Genomic DNA, 19,156 nt, shown 5'->3' on the forward strand with positions numbered 1-19,156 from the left:
ATGTTTAGCCAATAGATATCTTTCGAAAATGTAATAATCAATTTCTAGTTTAATAATAATAAATATTTTTCAGGTAAGTTAGGATTGTGTAAGGATTTTATCTTTCATATCTTAGAATTTGGAATCAAATTTTGTCGTTACAGTTTTAGAGTGATAATCAATTAGGTTGAAGCACGAAGCAAAGAAGAGGTTATATACCGAAGAGGGCTCCACAACATGTGGCTCAAGAGGACAATTATTAGGCTATTGAGTTATTTTCGAAGGTTCACTAGAAACTTTCGAGAATGACTCTTAGTCGTACTTTAATTTTACCATGTTGTCACTCAAATTTCTCTTATGGTGATGGTTGTAGGGGTGTAGATTTAAAAAACTGAGACGAAGTAACATTCCGTAAATAACATTCCCACATTGCCACATTTACGCGAATAGGATTATTTCATATTTTATGCATTTTTAATATTAAACTTGAGACATAAATTTTACACATTTTCTCTTTTTTAAAGTTCAATTGAATTTATAATTCTAGTTTAATAAAATCAAATTTTACGTTAAAGTCGATTGATAAATTTTGCACATTTTCTCTTTTCTAAAGTTCAGTTAAATTCATAATTTTATTTTAATAAAATCGAGTTCTATTTTAAAATCATATATCTATGAAATGTAAAAGTAATAAAAGATTTCTTTCAGAGAAAATAATATTTCTTTATTTCAGTGTTCAACGTATTTCATATATTTTTTTTTTTTAATTAATCTTTTATTTTTGTTATGTTTAATTTAAAAAAAATTTATAATTTTATCATTCGTATAATTAATATACATATGTACATGTTCTTTTTTCTTTCCTTATTTTTTTTCAGCTAGTTACAGGTCGTGGGATCGCCAACGTGGGAAGGAATAATTAATGAAGAAGATTATCTTAACATTTAAATAATGCACGATATACGTAAATTATAATTAATTAATATTTAAACAATAAGATATTCTTAGCAACGTTATAAAAATCATATACATGTATTGTCATTTACTATCGATTAATAGTTATAATAATATTTTTTTCAGAGAGAATAATATTTATTTATATTAATCGTTTATTTTTCTTAAGTTTAAACAAAATAAAATTAAGCATTTTATCGTTCGTATAATTAATTTACATATATATTAATTCTTTTTTCTTTCCTTATTTCTTTTCAGCTAGGTCTGGATCGTGGGATCGCGAACACGTGAGGGAATAATTAATTAATATTTAAACAATAGGATATTCTTAGCAACGTTATAGAGAACATGTACATATATTATCATTAATAATTTATATATCATATATAATAATTATATATCATAAATATTATCGATTAATAAATATAATATTTCTTTCAGAGAGAATAATATTTATTTATATCTGTGTTCAGAATATTTCATTTCTTTTTAATTAATCTTTTACATTTCTTATGTTTAATCAAATTAAATTCAGCATTTTATCGTTCGTATAAATACTGTCATTTCTATTTTTTCATATTTACTGTCATTAATTATCCTCTATATATATCTCGGCTGGAACCCATGGGTGTGTATCTCTGTGTGGGTTACTGTCTCAGCATCTTATAGAGCTGCTTCTCTTTTCTTCTCTTTCTGCGGCTCTCTTTTCTCTTTCATATTTCTCATTCTTATTTACTATTATTAATTATGATTTATAAGTCTCGGGTGGGACCCATGGGAGGGGCCCATGGGTGTGGGCCTCTGTGCGGGTTGCTGTCTCAGCATCGTGTGGAATTGTTTCTCTTTTCTTTTTCTGGGGCTCTCTTTTCATTCTTCGGCTATCTTTTCGTTCTCCGGCTCTCTTTTCTATCTCATATGTTTATTTTTCAATAATGTTTTCAATTATGTTATTAATATGTTATTTCATTTTAATTATGTTGTTTCTTTCTAATTATGTATTTAATTATGTGTTTAATTATGAGTTTATGTTTTCAATTATGTTTTTAATTATGTTTTTAATTATGTTTTTGATTATGTTCTTAATTATGTTGATAATATATTTCTATTAATTATGATTTATTAGCTTTAGGTAGGACCGATCGGATGGTGCATGCTGCTTCTCTTTTCGTTTCTTTCCCTAGCTCTCTTATGTGTTTATATATATTTATTTTTATTTTATTTATTTTCTATTTGTAATCTATGGGTATATTATGTTTTATTTTATATATTTTTTTTCTATCTCCTATTTTCTCTTTAGCTTCTTCTTTTTCAGGATAGATCATCGAGGGATAGGTTCATCTGCGGCCGGATGCTACATCGCATGGCAAGATTCATCATCGATTTCTACGCGAGAATACGGGAAGGATAGGAAGAACACTGACGCGCGTGTCGGCGGGCACAGGCGTGGGTGTTCTCGGGCGCGATTATATTTCGTTTGATTGTTCGTATCGAAAACGCGAATTGTAGAGTAGAGTCATCGTTTTTCTAACACTCGCGTGGGTGTTCGGGCGCGATTAAAGGTCCTACCGTGGACTTCGTTTGATTTCTTCAAAATTTCTATGGGGGTATTTCGCGAATTTCGGCTTAACAGTAGAATCTACGTAATTATAACACACACGTGAGTGTCGCGACGCGATTAGTATTTCTAAGGAGTGCGCTTTGTTTGTTCGAAATTCGGAAAGCACGAATTCTGATGTGCTTAATAATCCGTTATGTCTGAAGTGGACGGTGCAAATGGTGGAGCTATCTGTAAGAGGTGTGTAGTAGCTAAGCTACGCATACCCTGTTAGTTAAGAAGCCAGTGCATTGAAGCGGAAAGGTATATCGGATCGGTATCGCGGAACGCGGATTTTAGAGTAGAATCACCGTCAGTCCGTGGGTCTCCACATGCAGCAACCTCCACGTGGTGAGACCTGGGTCGATAGTACTTGCGATATATCGAAATCTTACGCAACTACTACCGAGCTAATGGCTGCATATATCATAATTTTTTCAAAATCTTTTTATTTCAATTCTGATTAAACATTAAGGTACTAACACTTTATATTGCTAATACTATTTCCACAAAAAAATAGGTTGAATGTAGTAAAATAGTAAAATAGTAAAATAATTTTTTAAAGAAACGAACAAAAACTTTTCTATCGCACTCGTCATTATACCTACATACTTCAATTTATTCTTATTTACGCTTATTTACGTTTTTGATTAATTAAATTCTACATTTTCTATTCTAATTATGTATGCCATCGCATTCACATATTTCGGAATTCAAGATATACGTCATCGTAGCTTTCTTTTATTCTTGCCGCTTTACATATTTTATATATTATGTTATATCCCATATATTCGATCACAAATAATATCGAGCTAACGGCTGCTTAAATACACTTTCACCATTTGTACAAATTTAAATAGAAACAGAAAATATAAAGTTTGTACAATTAAAAAAGATTGAATTAATTTATCTTCCGAGAAGTATAATCTGGTAGATGGTTTTTCCTTTCTTCTGTCAGATGTACTATTATTTTTATTATATTAAAAAATTTCTCTCGCATATTAACCCTTGAGAGGGACATAACCTAACAAGCTCCTATATCTATGTAATAGGTGCATAGTGTGCAGAGTGTTTCCTTATTGCGCTTGTAGTACAGATTTTGCCCATACCTGTCGCTAAAGTCGTATACGCTACGAACGATAAATGGTGAAATGTTTCGATAAATTTTGATATCGTTCTGTGATAAGATATGTCTAACGTTAAATGTCCGTATTTCATTGATTTCTTATAATTGATATTAAATAAATAGGCAAAATGAAGACACGATTTAATACGTATGATCTTGTTTGTTCCGTAACGGAATTACAAAGGTAAATAATGTAATGTTTTATACAGAGTTGATTTTTTTGCTCTGATTTTAGGTTAGAATATGACAATTTCTTCATTCAATATAATCTGATTGTTTTTTTGTTAAGTAATTATAATTCTTAAAAATCGTAATCCTGAAAAATTTTGTTTAGATTAATTGGTATGCGTGTCAACCAAATATACAATGTCGATCATCGTACATATTTGATACGTTTTCAACGAAGCGAAGAAAAATGTATCCTGTTAATCGAGTCTGGTAACAGGATGCATACTACAGCTTTCGAATGGCCCAAGAATATAGTACCATCGAGTTTTTCAATGAAGGTAATTGTAGGATATATTTTTTGATGATATTATTGAACAAGCATGACTATTTATATAGTCTTTTAAATGCAGATGAGGAAACATTTAAAAAATAAGAGACTCGAAAGTTTGAAGCAAGTCGGTACTGATCGCATAGTGGATTTACAATTTGGCAGCGGAGAAGCTGCATATCATATAATATTAGAAGTATATGATAGAGGCAATATTGTTTTAACAGATTATGAAATGACAATTATAAACATTCTAAGACCTCATACAGAAGGTGATAAAGTTAGGTAAATGTGTGAGAAAAATAATAGAAATGCTATGAGGTATTATATTATTTTGAATTAATATTAATGAATAATGTGATATTGTAGATTTGCGGTTAAAGAAAAATATCCTTCAGATCGTGCTTATACTGCTACTATGGCACCGCTCGAAGATATTAAGAAATCCATCGAATCCGCTAAACCTGGTGAAAATCTAAAGAAAGTTTTGAATCCTCTTTTAGAATTTGGTGCAGCTGTAATCGATCATGTTCTATTGCAAGCTGGTTTTGCATCTGGATGTAAAATTGGTAAAGATTTTGATATTGTAAAAGACATGTCTAGGTTGATTGTAGCTCTGCAAAGTGCAGATGATATGTTGAATGATGCAAAAAAAAATATTTCAAAAGGATACATTATACAGAAAAAAGAGATTAAACCGTCTCCAGATAATGAAGAAGATTTCATATTTGCTAACATAGAGTTTCACCCTTTTCTATTTGAGCAGTATAAAAATTGTCCTTATAAAGAATTCGATTCGTTTGATGTCGCGGTAGATGAATACTTTTCCACAATGGAAGGACAAAAACTTGATTTGAAGGCTTTGCAAAAAGAAAAAGAAGCCATGAGAAAATTAGAAAATGTAAAAAAGGATCATAGCCAAAGGCTAATTACGTTAGAAAAGACACAGGAATTGGATAAATGGAAGGCAGAATTAATTTGTAGAAATCAAAGTTTAGTAGACAATGCAATTTTTGCGATACAAAACGCACTTGCAAATCAAGTGTCATGGCCAGATATTCAGATTCTATTAAAGGAGGCACAAGCAAGAGGTGATCCTGTTGCTTCTGCTATTAAACAGCTGAAATTAGAAACAAATCACATTGCGTTATTATTACAAGATCCTTACGAAGATAGCGACGAGGAGTCCGAATTAAAACCGACAATTATTGATATTGATTTAGCTTATAGTGCCTTTAGTAATGCTAGAAAATATTATAATCAGAAAAGGTCGGCAGCTAAAAAGCAGCAAAAGACCATAGAGTCTCAAGACAAAGCTTTAAAATCGGCAGAAAAGAAAACAAAACAAACATTGAAAGAAGTACAAACAATTCATAGTATTAATAAAGCAAGGAAAACGTATTGGTTTGAAAAATTTTACTGGTTTATCTCTTCAGAAAATTATCTTGGTAGGTTACCAATTAAATATTTATCTTCGCGTTCGACACAAAATGAAAATAATAATTTTAATATATTGGACGGATTGCAGTTATTGGTGGAAGAGATCAACAACAAAATGAATTGATTGTAAAGAAGTATCTTAAAACTGGAGATGTTTATGTTCATGCAGATCTAACAGGTGCTAGTTCTATTGTTGTAAAAAATCCTGCTGGTGGACCTATACCTCCTAAAACATTGGCAGAAGCAGGCACAATGGCCGTAGCTTATAGGTATATAGGATTATAAACAAGATTTATATTTTATGCGATAATATTATGATACTTGTAATATTAACTATGAGCTTACGTATTTATATGTATTATTTGGGAATAGCATTGCTTGGGAAGCTAAAGTAGTCGCAGGGGCATGGTGGGTAAATAATGATCAAGTTTCAAAAACTGCACCAACGGGTGAATATCTTACAACTGGATCCTTTATGATACGTGGGAAAAAGAATTATTTGCCTCCGTGTCAATTGATAATGGGTCTTGGCTTTCTATTTCGTTTGGAAGATAGTTCTATTGAACGGCATAAGGATGAACGAAAAGTCAGAGTTATAGACGATGAAACTGAAAAGAATGAATCTACGGTTGAAACAGATAAAGAAATAGAATTAGAAGAAAACAGTGATGAAGGTATATAATATATAAAATATAAATGTTTAGATATTCTGATAAGTTCATTTGATATAATACAAGAGAGATAAAGTTCTTACATAGAATATACTTATACGTTAATTTACATTATTTAGACGAAGATTTGGAAAATCCAATACAATTAGATTCCATTAAAGAAGAATCTTTTATAGAATTTAACGCGATGCCAAAGGAAAATGAGAATAAACGTGACAATGGTAGTGAAGAAGATACAGACTTTCCAGATGTAGAAATCAAAATTGATTATTCAACATTAAGGTACTGTTTATCAATCTCATAATTTGATAAGTATGTCATCATTTTATGTTTTAATAGAGTCGAACTCCATGATGAAAGTGATACTATAGATAAGAAAGATGAGGAAGATGTTACTTTTGTTGGCAATGATAAATCTATGGTAATAAATTGTAATAAAGAAGAAACTACAAGATTTAAACAACAATTGGCTTTAAAGACTGAAAAAGAAAGTAAAAAGCTTGAACAGGGTCAATTGAAAAGAGGCCAAAAGAGTAGACTTAAAAAGATAAAGGAAAAGTATAAAGATCAAGACGAGGAAGATAGGCACTTGGCTATGGAAGTTTTACAAGTAAGCAAAAAAAGAAAAAATATATTTTTCTTAGCAAATATATAAATCTTTCATATATTATAATATAGTCAGCAGGAGCTGCAAAAGAAGATAAACGTCGTAACAAACATAAAGATCCGTCTGGTCCTAAACAACAAGGAAAGAAAAAGGGAACTGTAAATCCACCTACAATAAAACATATTAATGTCGATCATCTCGATGAAGAAGATACAGGACCAGTACCTGAGATGGATATGTTAGACCAATTAACAGGAAAACCAGTTTCTGAAGATGAATTATTGTTTGCTGTACCAGTTGTAGCACCTTATAATACTATATTAAATTATAAGTAAGTAAATTGTACTTCTTTTATTTTTTAATATTTTGCTTATAGCACATTTTTTTTTTTTTTTTTTCATTTCAGATTTAAAGTAAAATTAACACCGGGTACAAGTACAAGGGGGAAAGCTGCAAAAACTGCCATAGCTGTGTTTTTAAAAGATAAAGAGATAACCTTGCGTGAAAAAGATTTGTTAAAAGCTGTTAAAGATGAATCAGTAGTTCGAAATATACCTGGAAAAGTAAAAATAAGTGCACCACAAATTCAGAAAATAAAGAAATAAATAGTATTTCTTAAATAATATTATATTTTTATGCTCGTTTATAATTGTATATTATAAATATATTTAAGTCTGTTTATTATTGGTTAATTGGCAATGTTTCATGAAAAGTGTACTCCAAAAAAAAAAACAAAAAAAAAAAAAACAAAAAAAAAAAAAGAAAATATAAAAAAGGGAATAGAAGAAAAAGAGGATTTAATAAATTAATTTAAATCCCATAAAAGCTTGAATATCAACGTTGTTGAAATTGCCGTGCTTACTCTTTATGAGAACTTTTCTAAGAATTAAAACTTTTAATAGAAATTTACAACAATAATAAAGCTTGATATTTATTTATCATTATTAAATAACGCCAGACAGTTCAATTTGTTCAATTTCAAGAAATTTTAAGACTCTAAACTAATTAATTCTTGGAATAGTAATATTATATCGTAGATATACTTTATATTACTTTTTCGGCAGGCCGCACTTCAAAATTATTCTTTTCCTTCGTTATTCGCATTACGTATAAAAATAATGAAAGTATATAAAGTTTATAAATAATACGATTTTTACAAAATCTGTATTATAAATTATGTCGATTTCAAAGAGCATATAAACTATGTACACTTAATATAGAAAAGATGGATATTATTCATGATGTACAATATCTTTTTAAAACAACTAATGATCACAGTATCTTTTAATCGCTTTTAAATATATCATCGTCTGATACATTACACTGACGTGCAGTTTTGAATTTAGGATTTGTATTCGAAGATTTTGCTGGCCTTGATCTAGTTCCCTTTGACATAATCTGGAAGGATGAGAATATGTTACAAGACATCATATAAGATATGTAGTTGCACTAAATAAAATGGATTAAATATTCCTACTTCCGTTGCTGTATCAGACTCGGAATCATTAAGATAATTGATCTTTGTCTTTGTTTTAGTAATTTTCGTAGTTTCTTCTTTTTTAGGTGTTCTTTGCTTTAGTTTTTTTTTTTTAGTAATTTTAATATCATATTCTTCATCAGGTTCGTCGCAAGACTCAATATTGTTCAGTACCTTTTTCAAATCTTTTAATCTGGCACGTTTCTTGTCGATTAGAACACCTACATTACTATCATTAAGGGCATTATTTCTAATAGGACTCGTTGCTTTCGAACGTGGACTTAGCCTTTTTATTCCTGCTATTTTATTTACTTTTCGTGCAATAGATTTAGAAACGATAGCTTTCTTAGCTGAAGAACCAGATGCATTATTAAATTCTAATTTTCCATTTGGCTTGTGACCTAATTTATTCAAGCCATCGGTTAAAATTTCTATAAATTTTTCATAATTTGGTATTCCATTGAATTCTATAGTTTTTAACAATTTCATATATTCAAGTACTGGTTTTGGTGTTAAATCATGAAAACATTGGTCCAAAAAGTTTGAAAGATTTTCAAAGGCTTTTTCTTTTTGTTTTTGTACAGTAGTTGGATTAGTTAGATCCTTATCCCATGGAAGAGAGCCACACAACCAGTGTATCATGTTATATCCTAAGATTTCAAAATCACCACGCATTGTAGGTACTGCAAAAATACACAATAATAAATATGGGTATATTCAATTTATAAGTATATGCTTTAATAGATTACTTTTATACTTACTCCCTATATGAGCATCTCTACTAGTATACTCGATAGTTCCATCATGTGCTCTTTTTGGATCTGGCTTATATTCTGTTTTTGTTGTATATCGCGTTGCTAAACCAAAATCTACTAAATAAACTTGATCCGGAGACTTTGAACTCAATAATAAATTTGACCCTTTTATGTCAGCATGTACATATGCATTGTTATGAATGTATTCTAATACATTTATCTGAAAGTAATGATAGCATGTATGTGGTTGAAGAACAGCATGTTGCAAGAAATTGCCAGGAGAAAATAGGTATTTTAATAAAAGATAGATTTACTCACTATTTGTAAAGCTAGTTTATATACTGTATGTTCTGGAAATTGTTTGTTATTTTCTTGAAATAACTTCCACAAATCAGTTCCATATCGATCCATCACTAAGAACCGATATTTTGTTTTATTATATTCATGACTTCCAGAGGCAACATAATGAGGCATACCGAATACTGACAACTTCTTTTTTTTTTTCCAAGCTTCAACTAAAATAAATAATATAACATTTCGATGAAGACATCATCAAAGTACATAGTCATCTGAAAAAGATGTGTTAGAATAGGACTCACTGTTTTCTAACTTTGCCTGTCTTATATAAAAATGCATTTCAACAAATAATGGCCCATTCCCATGAGGTTCCTAACAATATAGAAAATTTATAATGAAAACTTTAAATATTATTTTGACGTAGAAATAAATAAATAAATATATACATATACATATATATATATACATTAGATACTCACTATTTTTATCACATTAGGATAGTTTTTTGGAACATTATCTTCGTAAGGTGCGCCTATAATAAACAAACAAACTTTTTTTAATTAAAGCAAAAATGAAGGAAAAAAGAAAAAAATTGTAAGGAACAGTACATACCGGAATAGACTTCTCCAAAACCACCTATACCTATTGACTTATCGAGAATCCATTTTTTTCCTTTTATATCTGACAATATAGTTCCAGCAGGTATAGGATCGGGCATTTTATATAAATTTCCTTTCTTTTTTGGTGCTCTTTTAGCTACTTTTGCACACATTTTTAGGTTAATATGATTAAACGTATAAAAAGGGATTAACACTAAATACAACTGAAAAAAAAGTATAATTAAGTAAGGCTGTAACGAATTATATGAAAAAGTAATCGTGTCACGAAGAATCAAGTTATAATAAAGTACTTTTCGAGTACTTACAGCAGCGGCAATAAATTTCACAAAACGATCGTGTTGAAGTAATATAAAAAAAATTCAAACGCGGGCACCGGAAATGCAGGCTGATAAAGCAGGGTGACCTCAATAAAATTTTCCTAATCCTTATAAAAGTTTCTTCGCACTATTTATATTTATATCGTGGAAAATTGAAAATTTCTTTTTTGTTTTATTAAAAATTGAGATATAAATTGTTTCGGAAAGAGATAATTTTTTGATCATTTGATCCAAATAAATATATTCAACAACCGGAAATCGATGATATACGGGTTGGGTATACGTTGGATTTACGTTGATAGCCATGACTAGGTATATATTAAAAAGTTTATCAAGTTTTCCCTGCGCGCGGTTTGATTATTCGAAATGTCAGAGGACCGTTAAATACGTTTAATAATTCTTTTTTAATGGTATCGATAAAGTTGATAAGATAAAAATTTTGTTAGACGAAGTAAAAATGACGTATGCCAGTTTATTCCTTCTGTTATTGTAAATATATTTCATGATATGCGCGAGATCTTTTCGAGTTGTGCCCATTCGGTGGTATTCAGTGATTTGTGCTTTTAGGTTATCTTTTTAAATGGAAGATTCGGCGGTCGAATTGGTCGATTCAAATTCTGATACAAATGGTCTATTTTGCGAGTCGGTCGATACGATCTCCAGCATGAACGATGCCGATGACGAGGGGATTGAACGCAGTGCCAATTTTGGCAATTGCACGCCACAACAATCCTCAGAGAATAGGCATATTGATAATTCAATTTTCAATACGATATCCAAAATTGTTAATCCCGCTGCGAAGGTGAGCAATCGAACAAGTTGTTACATATATTTTTACGGAGCATAAAGTACATTTTAGGAATAAGTATTATTATTATTTTCTTTTAAAACATATACACATTGACGTTCTATTTTTTTAGGTACCAGACATGCAAGACTTCAAAATTGTTAAACCAATAAGTAGAGGAGCATTCGGTAAAGTGTTTCTAGGATACAAAAAGTCAAATCCAGAGCAATTGTTTGCTATTAAAGTGATGAAAAAGAATGAAATGATAAATAAGAATATGGCATCTCAAGTTATAATAGAACGAAATGCATTAGCATTGACGCACAGTCCTTATTGCGTACATCTGTTTTATTCGTTACAAAGTGTCAGCAGCGTATACTTAGTCATGGAGTATATGGTGGGAGGTGATCTTAAAAGTTTGCTCGGCGTTTATGGTTACATGGAAGAAAGCATGGCAGCTTTTTATACCGCAGAAGTATGCTTAGCTCTTGAATATCTTCACTCTCACGGTATAGTCCATAGGGATTTAAAGCCAGACAATATGTTACTCTCGAGAGAGGGACACGTTAAACTCACTGATTTTGGTCTTAGCAAAATATCGTCCTTGCATAGAGATCTTGAAATATCAGATTTAGTAAATTGTACACCTAGTCTTTGCGCTAGAACCCCGGGACAGTTATTATCTTTAACGTCTCATTTGTCCTTTGGTTCTGGGCAACAATCGGTGAATGACTCGATAGCCAGTAATGAAAGTGCCAATGCTGTTCATTTAATGTCGGCTTTACAAAGAAATTGTGGCAAATTGCAATCGTCTCCTAACTCGGTTGTCTCCTCGACCGACGCTGCGTCTGGCGATTATTCTCGTGTATCTGGTATTACGCCATTTCAATCCGCAGAAGATCTAAGATTTGGAATACAGAACGGAGGTGAATCGAATGCGAGGACAGAGAATTTCAGTGGGGATAGTAGCTCTGGTAGTTATCACACGTGCGAAGCCTCGTCGGTTAGTAAAATCAATCCTATTGGTCTTAACGCAGAAGAGGAGGATGAATCTACGTTAGAGGCGGAACAATCGCAACAGCTACTTTTGCATACGAGCCCGATCAGTACTTGCGTAAATTCGTTTTCACGAGGAACCAAGAGGAAAAGAGTTATGGCAGAAATAACTTGTGGTTTAACGCGCGAAATTTGTCTCATGGATTTGGACAAAGACAAAACACCGAAGAGACAGAATTGCGGTACATCATACTCCTGTAGGAGTCCCGATCGAGTCAAGAGAAATACTGCATTGGGCGAGATGACCGATGAGAGCGAAGATGAAAATGCGGACAAACACGGTGATGGTGCTGCCGGTGGTGGTGTTGCCGGCGGTGGCGGTGTCGGTGGCGGTGGCGGTGGCGGTGGCGGTGGCGGTGTCGCTTTTAGTACACCAGTGTCCTCATTGAATGTCAAATCGGAGGAAATAAGTCAGGCAGAAGCAACGTGTCAGGAAAATCATAGTATGCCTCCGGTGAAAACAACGAGATTTCATCTTCCGCCTGCAGTATCGTCGGAATTTACTCCGGACTCGAGTACCATAAATAGTATACAGAATGAGAATACTATATCTCCGATCAAGACACCGGCACCTTTGAATAACAGTTACACGACTTATCGAACACCCAAGTCAGTTAGAAGGGGCATACAAGGTGGTGGAAACGGTCGATCGGACGAACGTATATTAGGTACACCCGATTATTTAGCACCGGAATTGCTCTTACGGCAAGGCCACGGTCCTGCCGTCGATTGGTGGGCTCTCGGTGTTTGTCTTTTCGAGTTTTGTACGGGATTACCACCTTTCAACGATGAAACGCCACAGGCGGTCTTCGCTAATATCCTTGCAAGAGACGTACCTTGGCCGGAGGGCGAGGAAGCTTTGTCTTTCGCTGCTACGGAAACCATCGATGCGCTCCTTACGTTGGACCAATCTACACGACCGTCCGCGAAAGAAGTAAGGGATATGAAACTCTTTGAAAATTTTCCTTGGAACGAACCATCGAAAGCCGTTGCTCCTTTTATACCACAACCAGATGACAATTATGATACGTGTTATTTTCAAGGTAATCTTTTAAATTGTTACTACACTTTATTCGCTCCAAAGTTATAATATTGCGATGTTTGATTTCTAGCAAGGAATATACTACAGCATTTAAATGTCAGTAGCTGCGACACGTAACATATGTCGTTTATCCTGAAGAGCCCAGGATGAACGTTATTGCCGAACGATAGTTGTCACGACACGCGTGATACATGAAACGTGTCAAAAATGATAAAATTAGGAAAAATTATAATAATTATATAGAGTTAGATGGTAATTGTTACACGATATGTATAGTTTTATTTTTATTTTTATATACTGGTGTATGTAGAGCATATAAAATGTCTTATTGCCACGTACAAAAACGACGAGTACGATGATCTACATAAGTATCTATAAGCGTCCGTAGTAAGAGAATACGTAAAATATGTGGGAGATAAATGTTGCGATGAGAATTTACGAAATGAAATGAAAGTTCTTTTTTTTTTTCTTTCTTTTTCTTTTTTTTTTTTAGAGTTTAAAGGTGGGAGAATGAGCTTAGCTTTTTAAATTGATACTTCACGCATTCTTACACGCTATTGAAATGAAAAGAGGGTTCGAAAATCGCTTATTTACTTATTTAAGATTCTTGTAGATCCAAGGTAAGAAATGCGTTACTCTTGTATAAACGCCGGGATATTGTCCCTTTCCACAACCGATTCCCCAACTGACGATACCAACCTGAGTCCAACGACCGTCATTGACCATTAACGGACCACCGCTGTCACCCTGCAAATACGTGAATTAATTTATATTACGTGATAGCAATCGAATTGTATTATGAGGAAGTATTTGACGAACCGAGCAGGAGTCCATAGCGGCCCGTCCAGCGCACAAGAAACTGTCGACTATACCACCGGGTGCCGCAGAACCGTATTTAAATTTACATTCGCTATTCGACCAGACTGGAATCGAAACTTCTTGAAGTATCGCTGGCTGTGGACCACCTTGTTTAAGCAACGATATAAATATACGATATAAAGGGATCTTGTAATTTACCTTTAATACGTATTGTAATATTGTCATTTATTAAAGCTCTTACTTTCCCTCAAGGAGCCCCAACCAATGACAGTTGCAGTCATTCCGACATAGAGCTTCGAACCACTCGGCAAACAAATGGGTCGAATCTGTTCCGTAAATTCGACCGGCTCGCTCAACGTAAGAATGGCTACGTCATTGTAAAGAGTACGCGAGTTAAAACCTCTGTGCCTTACTACTCGCTTTACCCGTCTTTCAACGTGACGTATCTCACTGTTCGTCTTTATATTGTAATCCCCAAGGCGGACCGTTAATCTCGCTACATCCCAAGAGTTCATGCTGAGAATAAATTGGAAATGGACGAATTACCTAAATGAACGATTTATCTACTGTGGTTCGATGATTAAAGAATTGGGGATAAATGATTGGAGTGCTTACTTAACGACACAATGGGCAGCGGTAAGAACGTGTTTGTCATCTATCAAAGATCCCCCACAGAATTGACGTCCGGCATTGAAGAGGGCAGAGATCCATGGCCATTCACCAGGATCGGCGTTCTGACCACCGACGATGCGTTCTTGATCTTGATTACCGTTCTTCGCTCCGCATTGAGACAAGTCTATGGGCGAGGAAGTCGTCGAACTAGGTTTATTCGTTGTCGAGATGGTCGGTGCACCTGGCCACCAAGCTGGTTTCTTCGTCGGCCATGTCGTCGGTATGCCAGGTTTCTTTGAGCTCGTTGTAGATGGTTTCGAGGTGGGCGACGAAATCAATCCTGGATACGGCGGATGGGTGGGTAAAGGTGGGATCGTGTGATCCGGTGGATGAGTTGGTATCGGCGGTGGCCAACTGGCCGTTGGTTTTGGTTTTGGGTTCGTTCCCGCTTCCGTTCCCTCTCCGTCTTCCTTCGTTTTAGCATCTTCTATCTAAAATGTTCAGTTTAGAGTTTTAAGAAGGCGAAAATATTCTCTCCAACTGTTTGCGTTATGGATCCGAAGGAATGTGCAAGGACGAGGTAATAAAGCGGATCGTAAAAAGTCGTTTGCGAAATATTATTGTTATCGTTGGATAGATAATAGGGTTCTACGACTTTCTAATTCAGGCCTTAATGGTCTCTTCACAGTCATAGTCGGAATTGGTGGAAAAGAAACGAAATAGGATTTGCCGGAAATTTTACGATGTTAAGAAGGTTAAGAGAGGGATGAAAATTAACGCAAGAGATTACGAAGGATTCACCTGTTGATCGTTCAAGTTCTGACCGTCGCAATTCTCCAGGCCGGGAGTCGCGATGGGATTCAAGTTGGAGCAACAGATTCCGAAGCTCGTGCGGCCGTCCTCGAGAATGAAGCTGCAAGTATCGTAAACACCAAGAACCCAACCGTCGAGAGCACCAAGATCGGGTATCTTGAAGTAAGGATAACATTCTTTGAAAGTAGTGCATCGTCCAATCTCGCCCTTAGACGTAAGGCAGGTACCGCGTTCCGCGGATCCGCTCCAGAGGATGCTTCGACCGTCTCTCGATAATGACGTAGGATCTGCTTCTATAGCGGCTGCAATTTAAAATCCAAAGAAGACAATTAATTCGAGCTCGAATTGATAATTGATCGACGATGAGACTCGTATTATAATTATCGTAGGAAATTTCTTCAGGTTTAATTTTTAATTTCTACGAGTAGAAACATACGTACTTTTTATTTATTATTTCCTTTTCGATCATTTATCGTAGTATACGCACGTTGTTTTATTTACTAAGGCTGAAATTGCGGTATGCGAGGATATATACTAGACGCTTCGGCACGTATTCGAGGCGCATTAACGATGTCCGGTGAGAATGACACATCGCGTACCTTTTGTAATAGGCAGAGGACCGTTCGTCACGTAGTCTTACGAATGATTTTCTAATGATACGCAGTGTAGTAGGAAGCAACGATCATATTCAGGTTCATTTATGTTGCGAGCAGTTTATAAATCGTCCGTAATAGGAAGTTTTGTTTTCAAAGATAACTATAAAAAATTATCTTATATTATGCCACGATCGACTCTTTTGCCAGCCTATAACATCGAGTAATGAGTTATGTTAATCCGTGTAGTATTGTTATACCGTGTAGACTGCAGACAATGTGATCGGAAATTTGATGACATCATCCTACGAGTTTGATTACCCCGGCGAACAATGTGTTCCTCGGTTCCGATCAAAGATTTCTGGGGACGATCAACGTACGAGTACGTTGGCAATAAAATTCCATCGAAGAATCTGAGAAGGTGGAGTTCGCTGACCCTGGCAGTCGTACTGCGGTACACGTACGTCGAGGTTGTTGCGCGCCTGGAGGACTTCCGTTTACCGTCTACGGAACGATAAGAACGATCGTAATAACGATCGTAATAACGATCGAGGATCGATCAAGATTATTGTCCTCGTGAGAAACAAGCTGCTAAGATCGATCTCTCGATCGATCGATCGACCGAACGATCCGATCCGATCCGATCTGGCTGTTATTTCACACATAGGTATAAGATAAAAAAAGAATATTCGATAGGCGTTCGTCGCGAAACGAAAAGGATTGATACGTGCCCAGTTTATTTTGTCCAAGTGATATTAGTAGATAAAAGTAGATATATAATATTATATTTCTTAGGTATAAATGAAAGAAAGTGAGGAGATGCTTACCTTCAACGACGATCGCGTCGTCCTCTTCTCGATACAACTCGTTGTCCTGACGATCAAAGATTAAGGATCTAGAAGCCGGCTGAACGTTAGACATAGATTCGGCAGATACACTCGTGATTCTCAGAAATACGAGTACCGTTGCAAAAAGCGGAGGTAATGCTCGTTCTCGCCGCATGATGCCGCAAATCTTATTACGAAGCGTTCGATACGATCGATCGTTTGCGCGCTGTCGCGAGGAAATGAACGAAACGATTACTCGTCCTCGCGTGGATTCGCGTCTTTGCCTGAGCTGGCAGAGAGTAGAGTAGAGAAGGTTCAGGATCGGCGTTAAGCTGCCAACCTGCCGGATAGACGCGGACTCGGGGCTTATAACGGGTTCGCCCCTTCCATCGACTGTCGTCGGCTCGCTCTCTAGTCTCTGCAGGTTCCACCATGAGATTTCGTTATATTCTCTTGTTCTTTTGAGCGTTCCTCAAGAGAGAGAGACATCAGGATCCTTCGGGAAGGCGGACGAAGAGCGTAAGGGTCACACTGCGGATATAATACATACGTACAAAAATCAAATCTCTTTCGATTCTAAGCGTTCTTCGAATATAATGGATCGCGGTTGTTTTTAACTTTTAACTTGTCAAAGTCAAAGAATTTCTTGATATATCGTTTATCACGAGAAATAGAGTTACTGAGTTTCTGAACGGAAAAATTCAATCGCGTCAAGGACGTAAATTCTAAATTGGTATTCGTCTTCGAATAGATTACATTTTTGTCGTTGTAATATTTCTCGATGGACTAACGATATTCGTCGAGTTTCTAATGAATATTCCAACGACCAAAAGGTGTCATTTGAATTTTCGTTGAAAGAAAAAGTATCGTTTAAATATTCATTAACGTTGTAGGAACATAATGGATCGTAGTCCGACGAAGATCGATGTTCTCCAGTGTATGTTTTCCACTATTATTATGTCTTGAAGCAGCTTGGATTTGCTTTTGGCATGTACGTACGGACTTTTGCGTCGTCGAATGTAAATGGCTTTGCGTGCGTGCACAAAATTAGGTAGAAGAATTTGTGCGCTGGCGCCACTTCAGAATCTCGAGCTATTCTCTCCCGAAACGTGCAAACCGGTTGGCAAAGCTGAAATATACCCGAATGGTACGTTGCACTTGTAACGATGGACCCGGTCCTTAGGACAAGGGCATTCCTCTTAAGTGATAAATAAGGATATAAAAATCAAGCAAAACTTTTACCAGCTTCTCGCATCCTTAATTTTAGTGGATATTTTTTTTTTCTTTTTTTTTTGTTGTTGAAAATAACGTTCGAAGAATTTGACGTTTCGAATTCATCCAGTTAGCGCGCTGCTGTTGCCGAAACGGAATAGAGATAAGCCTTTGCGAGATATTATAATTTACATCAGGGCCAGTGCCCCCTCACAAGGTCGTGGATTCTTACACAGATTGCCGTGAATAAGACACGCGTAGATCGATGGTTCTTAGTATAATACAGAGTCCTCTTTTATCTCCTTCTTCTCCTTTCTCTCTCTCTCTCTCTCTCTCTTCACATATTTATCCTCTTTGTATCTTAGTTTCGTTCTCATAAGACTATGCGTATCTCCTAATTAAAGAATCGAGTATTGGTCGATTTAAGATAGAAGAGCACCTAGAAGAAACCTTTTTATACAACTTACATACAAGAAGAGATAGAAGTCGAGCGCTTATCATTATATACGAGATTCGACGGATCTTTCTCGTTGATTGTCTTATCGATCATCTCGATTCATTTTGGATCCGTTAGGGCAATCGATATGTCGCCAAAATAGTTGTCAGAACGACTTGTCACGTTGCTTCATCCGTGAAGCGATCGTCGAACCCTGACTGTAAAGTCGTCGACACGATTTCTTCTCTTCGCTTGATGTTTTCTTCTCCTCCCCTATCTCGTTTTCGTCCTCTTCTTCTTCTTCTTCTTCTTCTTCTTCTTTTCTTCCTCGTTTTTCTTCATTCGCCAGAGAGCCAACCTCCTGTTTATCTTCCCTTATAGGTTTACACGCTCCGGATCTCCTTTTTTGAATTCCTCGCTGACTGGTTTCCACGAAGAGAGGACTCGTGTGTGTCTCGTTCGGGCTTCTTCCAAGATCGCGAATACAAAAGAAACGAATAGGTGAAATAGGAGGAGTCCTATGTATTTGATTCCTCAGCATGGTGTGTGTGTATGTGTGTGCGCGTGTGTGCGCGTGTGCGTGTCTATATATATATATATGTATATATATATATATATATACATAC

The 19,156-nt window shown here is 35.1% G+C and overlaps 5 protein-coding genes across 9 annotated transcripts in view; 2 read left to right on the forward strand and 3 right to left on the reverse strand.

Moving 5' to 3' along the window:
• Positions 1-2,887: 2,887 nt before the first annotated feature.
• On the forward strand, positions 2,888-7,658 carry LOC124426276 (nuclear export mediator factor NEMF homolog). Of its 3 annotated transcripts, none has more exons than XM_046967772.1 (10): positions 2,888-3,837; positions 3,988-4,159; positions 4,232-4,434; positions 4,519-5,597; positions 5,678-5,858; positions 5,962-6,263; positions 6,437-6,542; positions 6,600-6,870; positions 6,939-7,198; positions 7,274-7,658. In XM_046967772.1, exons 1-10 carry the CDS (start codon positions 3,782-3,784, stop codon positions 7,470-7,472), a joined length of 2,829 nt encoding a protein of 942 aa, XP_046823728.1. In that variant the 5' UTR covers positions 2,888-3,781; the 3' UTR covers positions 7,473-7,658. The 3 variants fall into 3 exon arrangements, with proteins under 3 accessions (XP_046823728.1, XP_046823727.1, XP_046823729.1); XM_046967771.1 differs by having other exon boundaries at positions 2,890-3,837; positions 6,380-6,542; XM_046967773.1 differs by lacking the exon at positions 2,888-3,837 and having other exon boundaries at positions 4,022-4,159; positions 4,218-4,434; positions 6,380-6,542.
• Positions 7,659-7,772: 114 nt separating this feature from the next.
• Positions 7,773-10,455, reverse strand: LOC124426280 (serine/threonine-protein kinase VRK1-like). Its single transcript, XM_046967779.1, has 8 exons — positions 10,322-10,455; positions 10,009-10,219; positions 9,876-9,928; positions 9,699-9,768; positions 9,418-9,614; positions 9,106-9,319; positions 8,345-9,027; positions 7,773-8,265 (listed from the first exon to the last, which is right to left on the reverse strand). Exons 2-8 carry the CDS (start codon positions 10,166-10,168, stop codon positions 8,152-8,154), a joined length of 1,491 nt encoding a protein of 496 aa, XP_046823735.1. The 5' UTR covers positions 10,169-10,219; positions 10,322-10,455; the 3' UTR covers positions 7,773-8,151.
• An 89-nt stretch (positions 10,456-10,544) lies between these two features.
• LOC124426278 (serine/threonine-protein kinase greatwall) lies at positions 10,545-13,671 on the forward strand. Of its 3 annotated transcripts, none has more exons than XM_046967775.1 (4): positions 10,545-10,645; positions 10,901-11,135; positions 11,254-13,219; positions 13,289-13,671. In XM_046967775.1, exons 2-4 carry the CDS (start codon positions 10,914-10,916, stop codon positions 13,333-13,335), a joined length of 2,235 nt encoding a protein of 744 aa, XP_046823731.1. In that variant the 5' UTR covers positions 10,545-10,645; positions 10,901-10,913; the 3' UTR covers positions 13,336-13,671. The 3 variants fall into 3 exon arrangements, with proteins under 3 accessions (XP_046823731.1, XP_046823730.1, XP_046823733.1); XM_046967774.1 differs by lacking the exon at positions 10,545-10,645 and adding an exon at positions 10,662-10,822; XM_046967777.1 differs by lacking the exon at positions 10,545-10,645 and adding an exon at positions 10,666-10,795.
• Positions 13,490-18,237, reverse strand: LOC124426279 (proclotting enzyme). Its single transcript, XM_046967778.1, has 6 exons — positions 16,883-18,237; positions 15,451-15,764; positions 14,653-15,140; positions 14,279-14,553; positions 14,038-14,183; positions 13,490-13,965 (listed from the first exon to the last, which is right to left on the reverse strand). Exons 1-6 carry the CDS (start codon positions 17,055-17,057, stop codon positions 13,813-13,815), a joined length of 1,551 nt encoding a protein of 516 aa, XP_046823734.1. The 5' UTR covers positions 17,058-18,237; the 3' UTR covers positions 13,490-13,812.
• A 145-nt stretch (positions 18,238-18,382) lies between these two features.
• The window catches only part of LOC124426275 (protein grainyhead), a 64,220-nt gene continuing 63,446 nt past the window's right edge, over positions 18,383-19,156 (reverse strand). Inside the window, exon 16 of the transcript XR_006942691.1 lies at positions 18,383-18,997. The gene's annotated coding sequence lies outside the window, so the exon portion shown is untranslated. The remainder of the gene's footprint in view (positions 18,998-19,156) is intronic.

Source organism: Vespa crabro, chromosome 8 (genome assembly GCF_910589235.1).
Source record: "Vespa crabro chromosome 8, iyVesCrab1.2, whole genome shotgun sequence".
NCBI classification, from domain to species: Eukaryota; Metazoa; Arthropoda; class Insecta; order Hymenoptera; family Vespidae; genus Vespa; species Vespa crabro.

Excerpts from the sequence above, each read along its gene's own strand:
- LOC124426276 (XM_046967771.1), top strand. The coding sequence starts at position 3,782 with ATGAAGACACGATTTAATACGTATGATCTTGTTTGTTCCGTAACGGAA. Across the intron at positions 5,598-5,677 it reads CTCTTCAGAAAATTATCTTG|TTATTGGTGGAAGAGATCAA; the intron begins GTAGGTTACCAA and ends GACGGATTGCAG. Across the intron at positions 5,859-5,961 it reads ACAATGGCCGTAGCTTATAG|CATTGCTTGGGAAGCTAAAG; the intron begins GTATATAGGATT and ends ATTTGGGAATAG.
- LOC124426278 (XM_046967775.1), top strand. The coding sequence starts at position 10,914 with ATGGAAGATTCGGCGGTCGAATTGGTCGATTCAAATTCTGATACAAAT. Across the intron at positions 11,136-11,253 it reads TTGTTAATCCCGCTGCGAAG|GTACCAGACATGCAAGACTT; the intron begins GTGAGCAATCGA and ends CTATTTTTTTAG. Across the intron at positions 13,220-13,288 it reads TGATACGTGTTATTTTCAAG|CAAGGAATATACTACAGCAT; the intron begins GTAATCTTTTAA and ends TTTGATTTCTAG.
- LOC124426279 (XM_046967778.1), bottom strand. The coding sequence starts at position 17,057 with ATGCGGCGAGAACGAGCATTACCTCCGCTTTTTGCAACGGTACTCGTA. Across the intron at positions 15,141-15,450 it reads AGAACTTGAACGATCAACAG|ATAGAAGATGCTAAAACGAA; the intron begins GTGAATCCTTCG and ends TGAACATTTTAG. Across the intron at positions 14,184-14,278 it reads TTGGGGCTCCTTGAGGGAAA|GTGGTCCACAGCCAGCGATA; the intron begins GTAAGAGCTTTA and ends TGCTTAAACAAG.
- LOC124426280 (XM_046967779.1), bottom strand. The coding sequence starts at position 10,168 with ATGTGTGCAAAAGTAGCTAAAAGAGCACCAAAAAAGAAAGGAAATTTA. Across the intron at positions 9,769-9,875 it reads ATCCTAATGTGATAAAAATA|GAACCTCATGGGAATGGGCC; the intron begins GTGAGTATCTAA and ends CTATATTGTTAG. Across the intron at positions 9,028-9,105 it reads TAGAGATGCTCATATAGGGA|TACCTACAATGCGTGGTGAT; the intron begins GTAAGTATAAAA and ends GTATTTTTGCAG.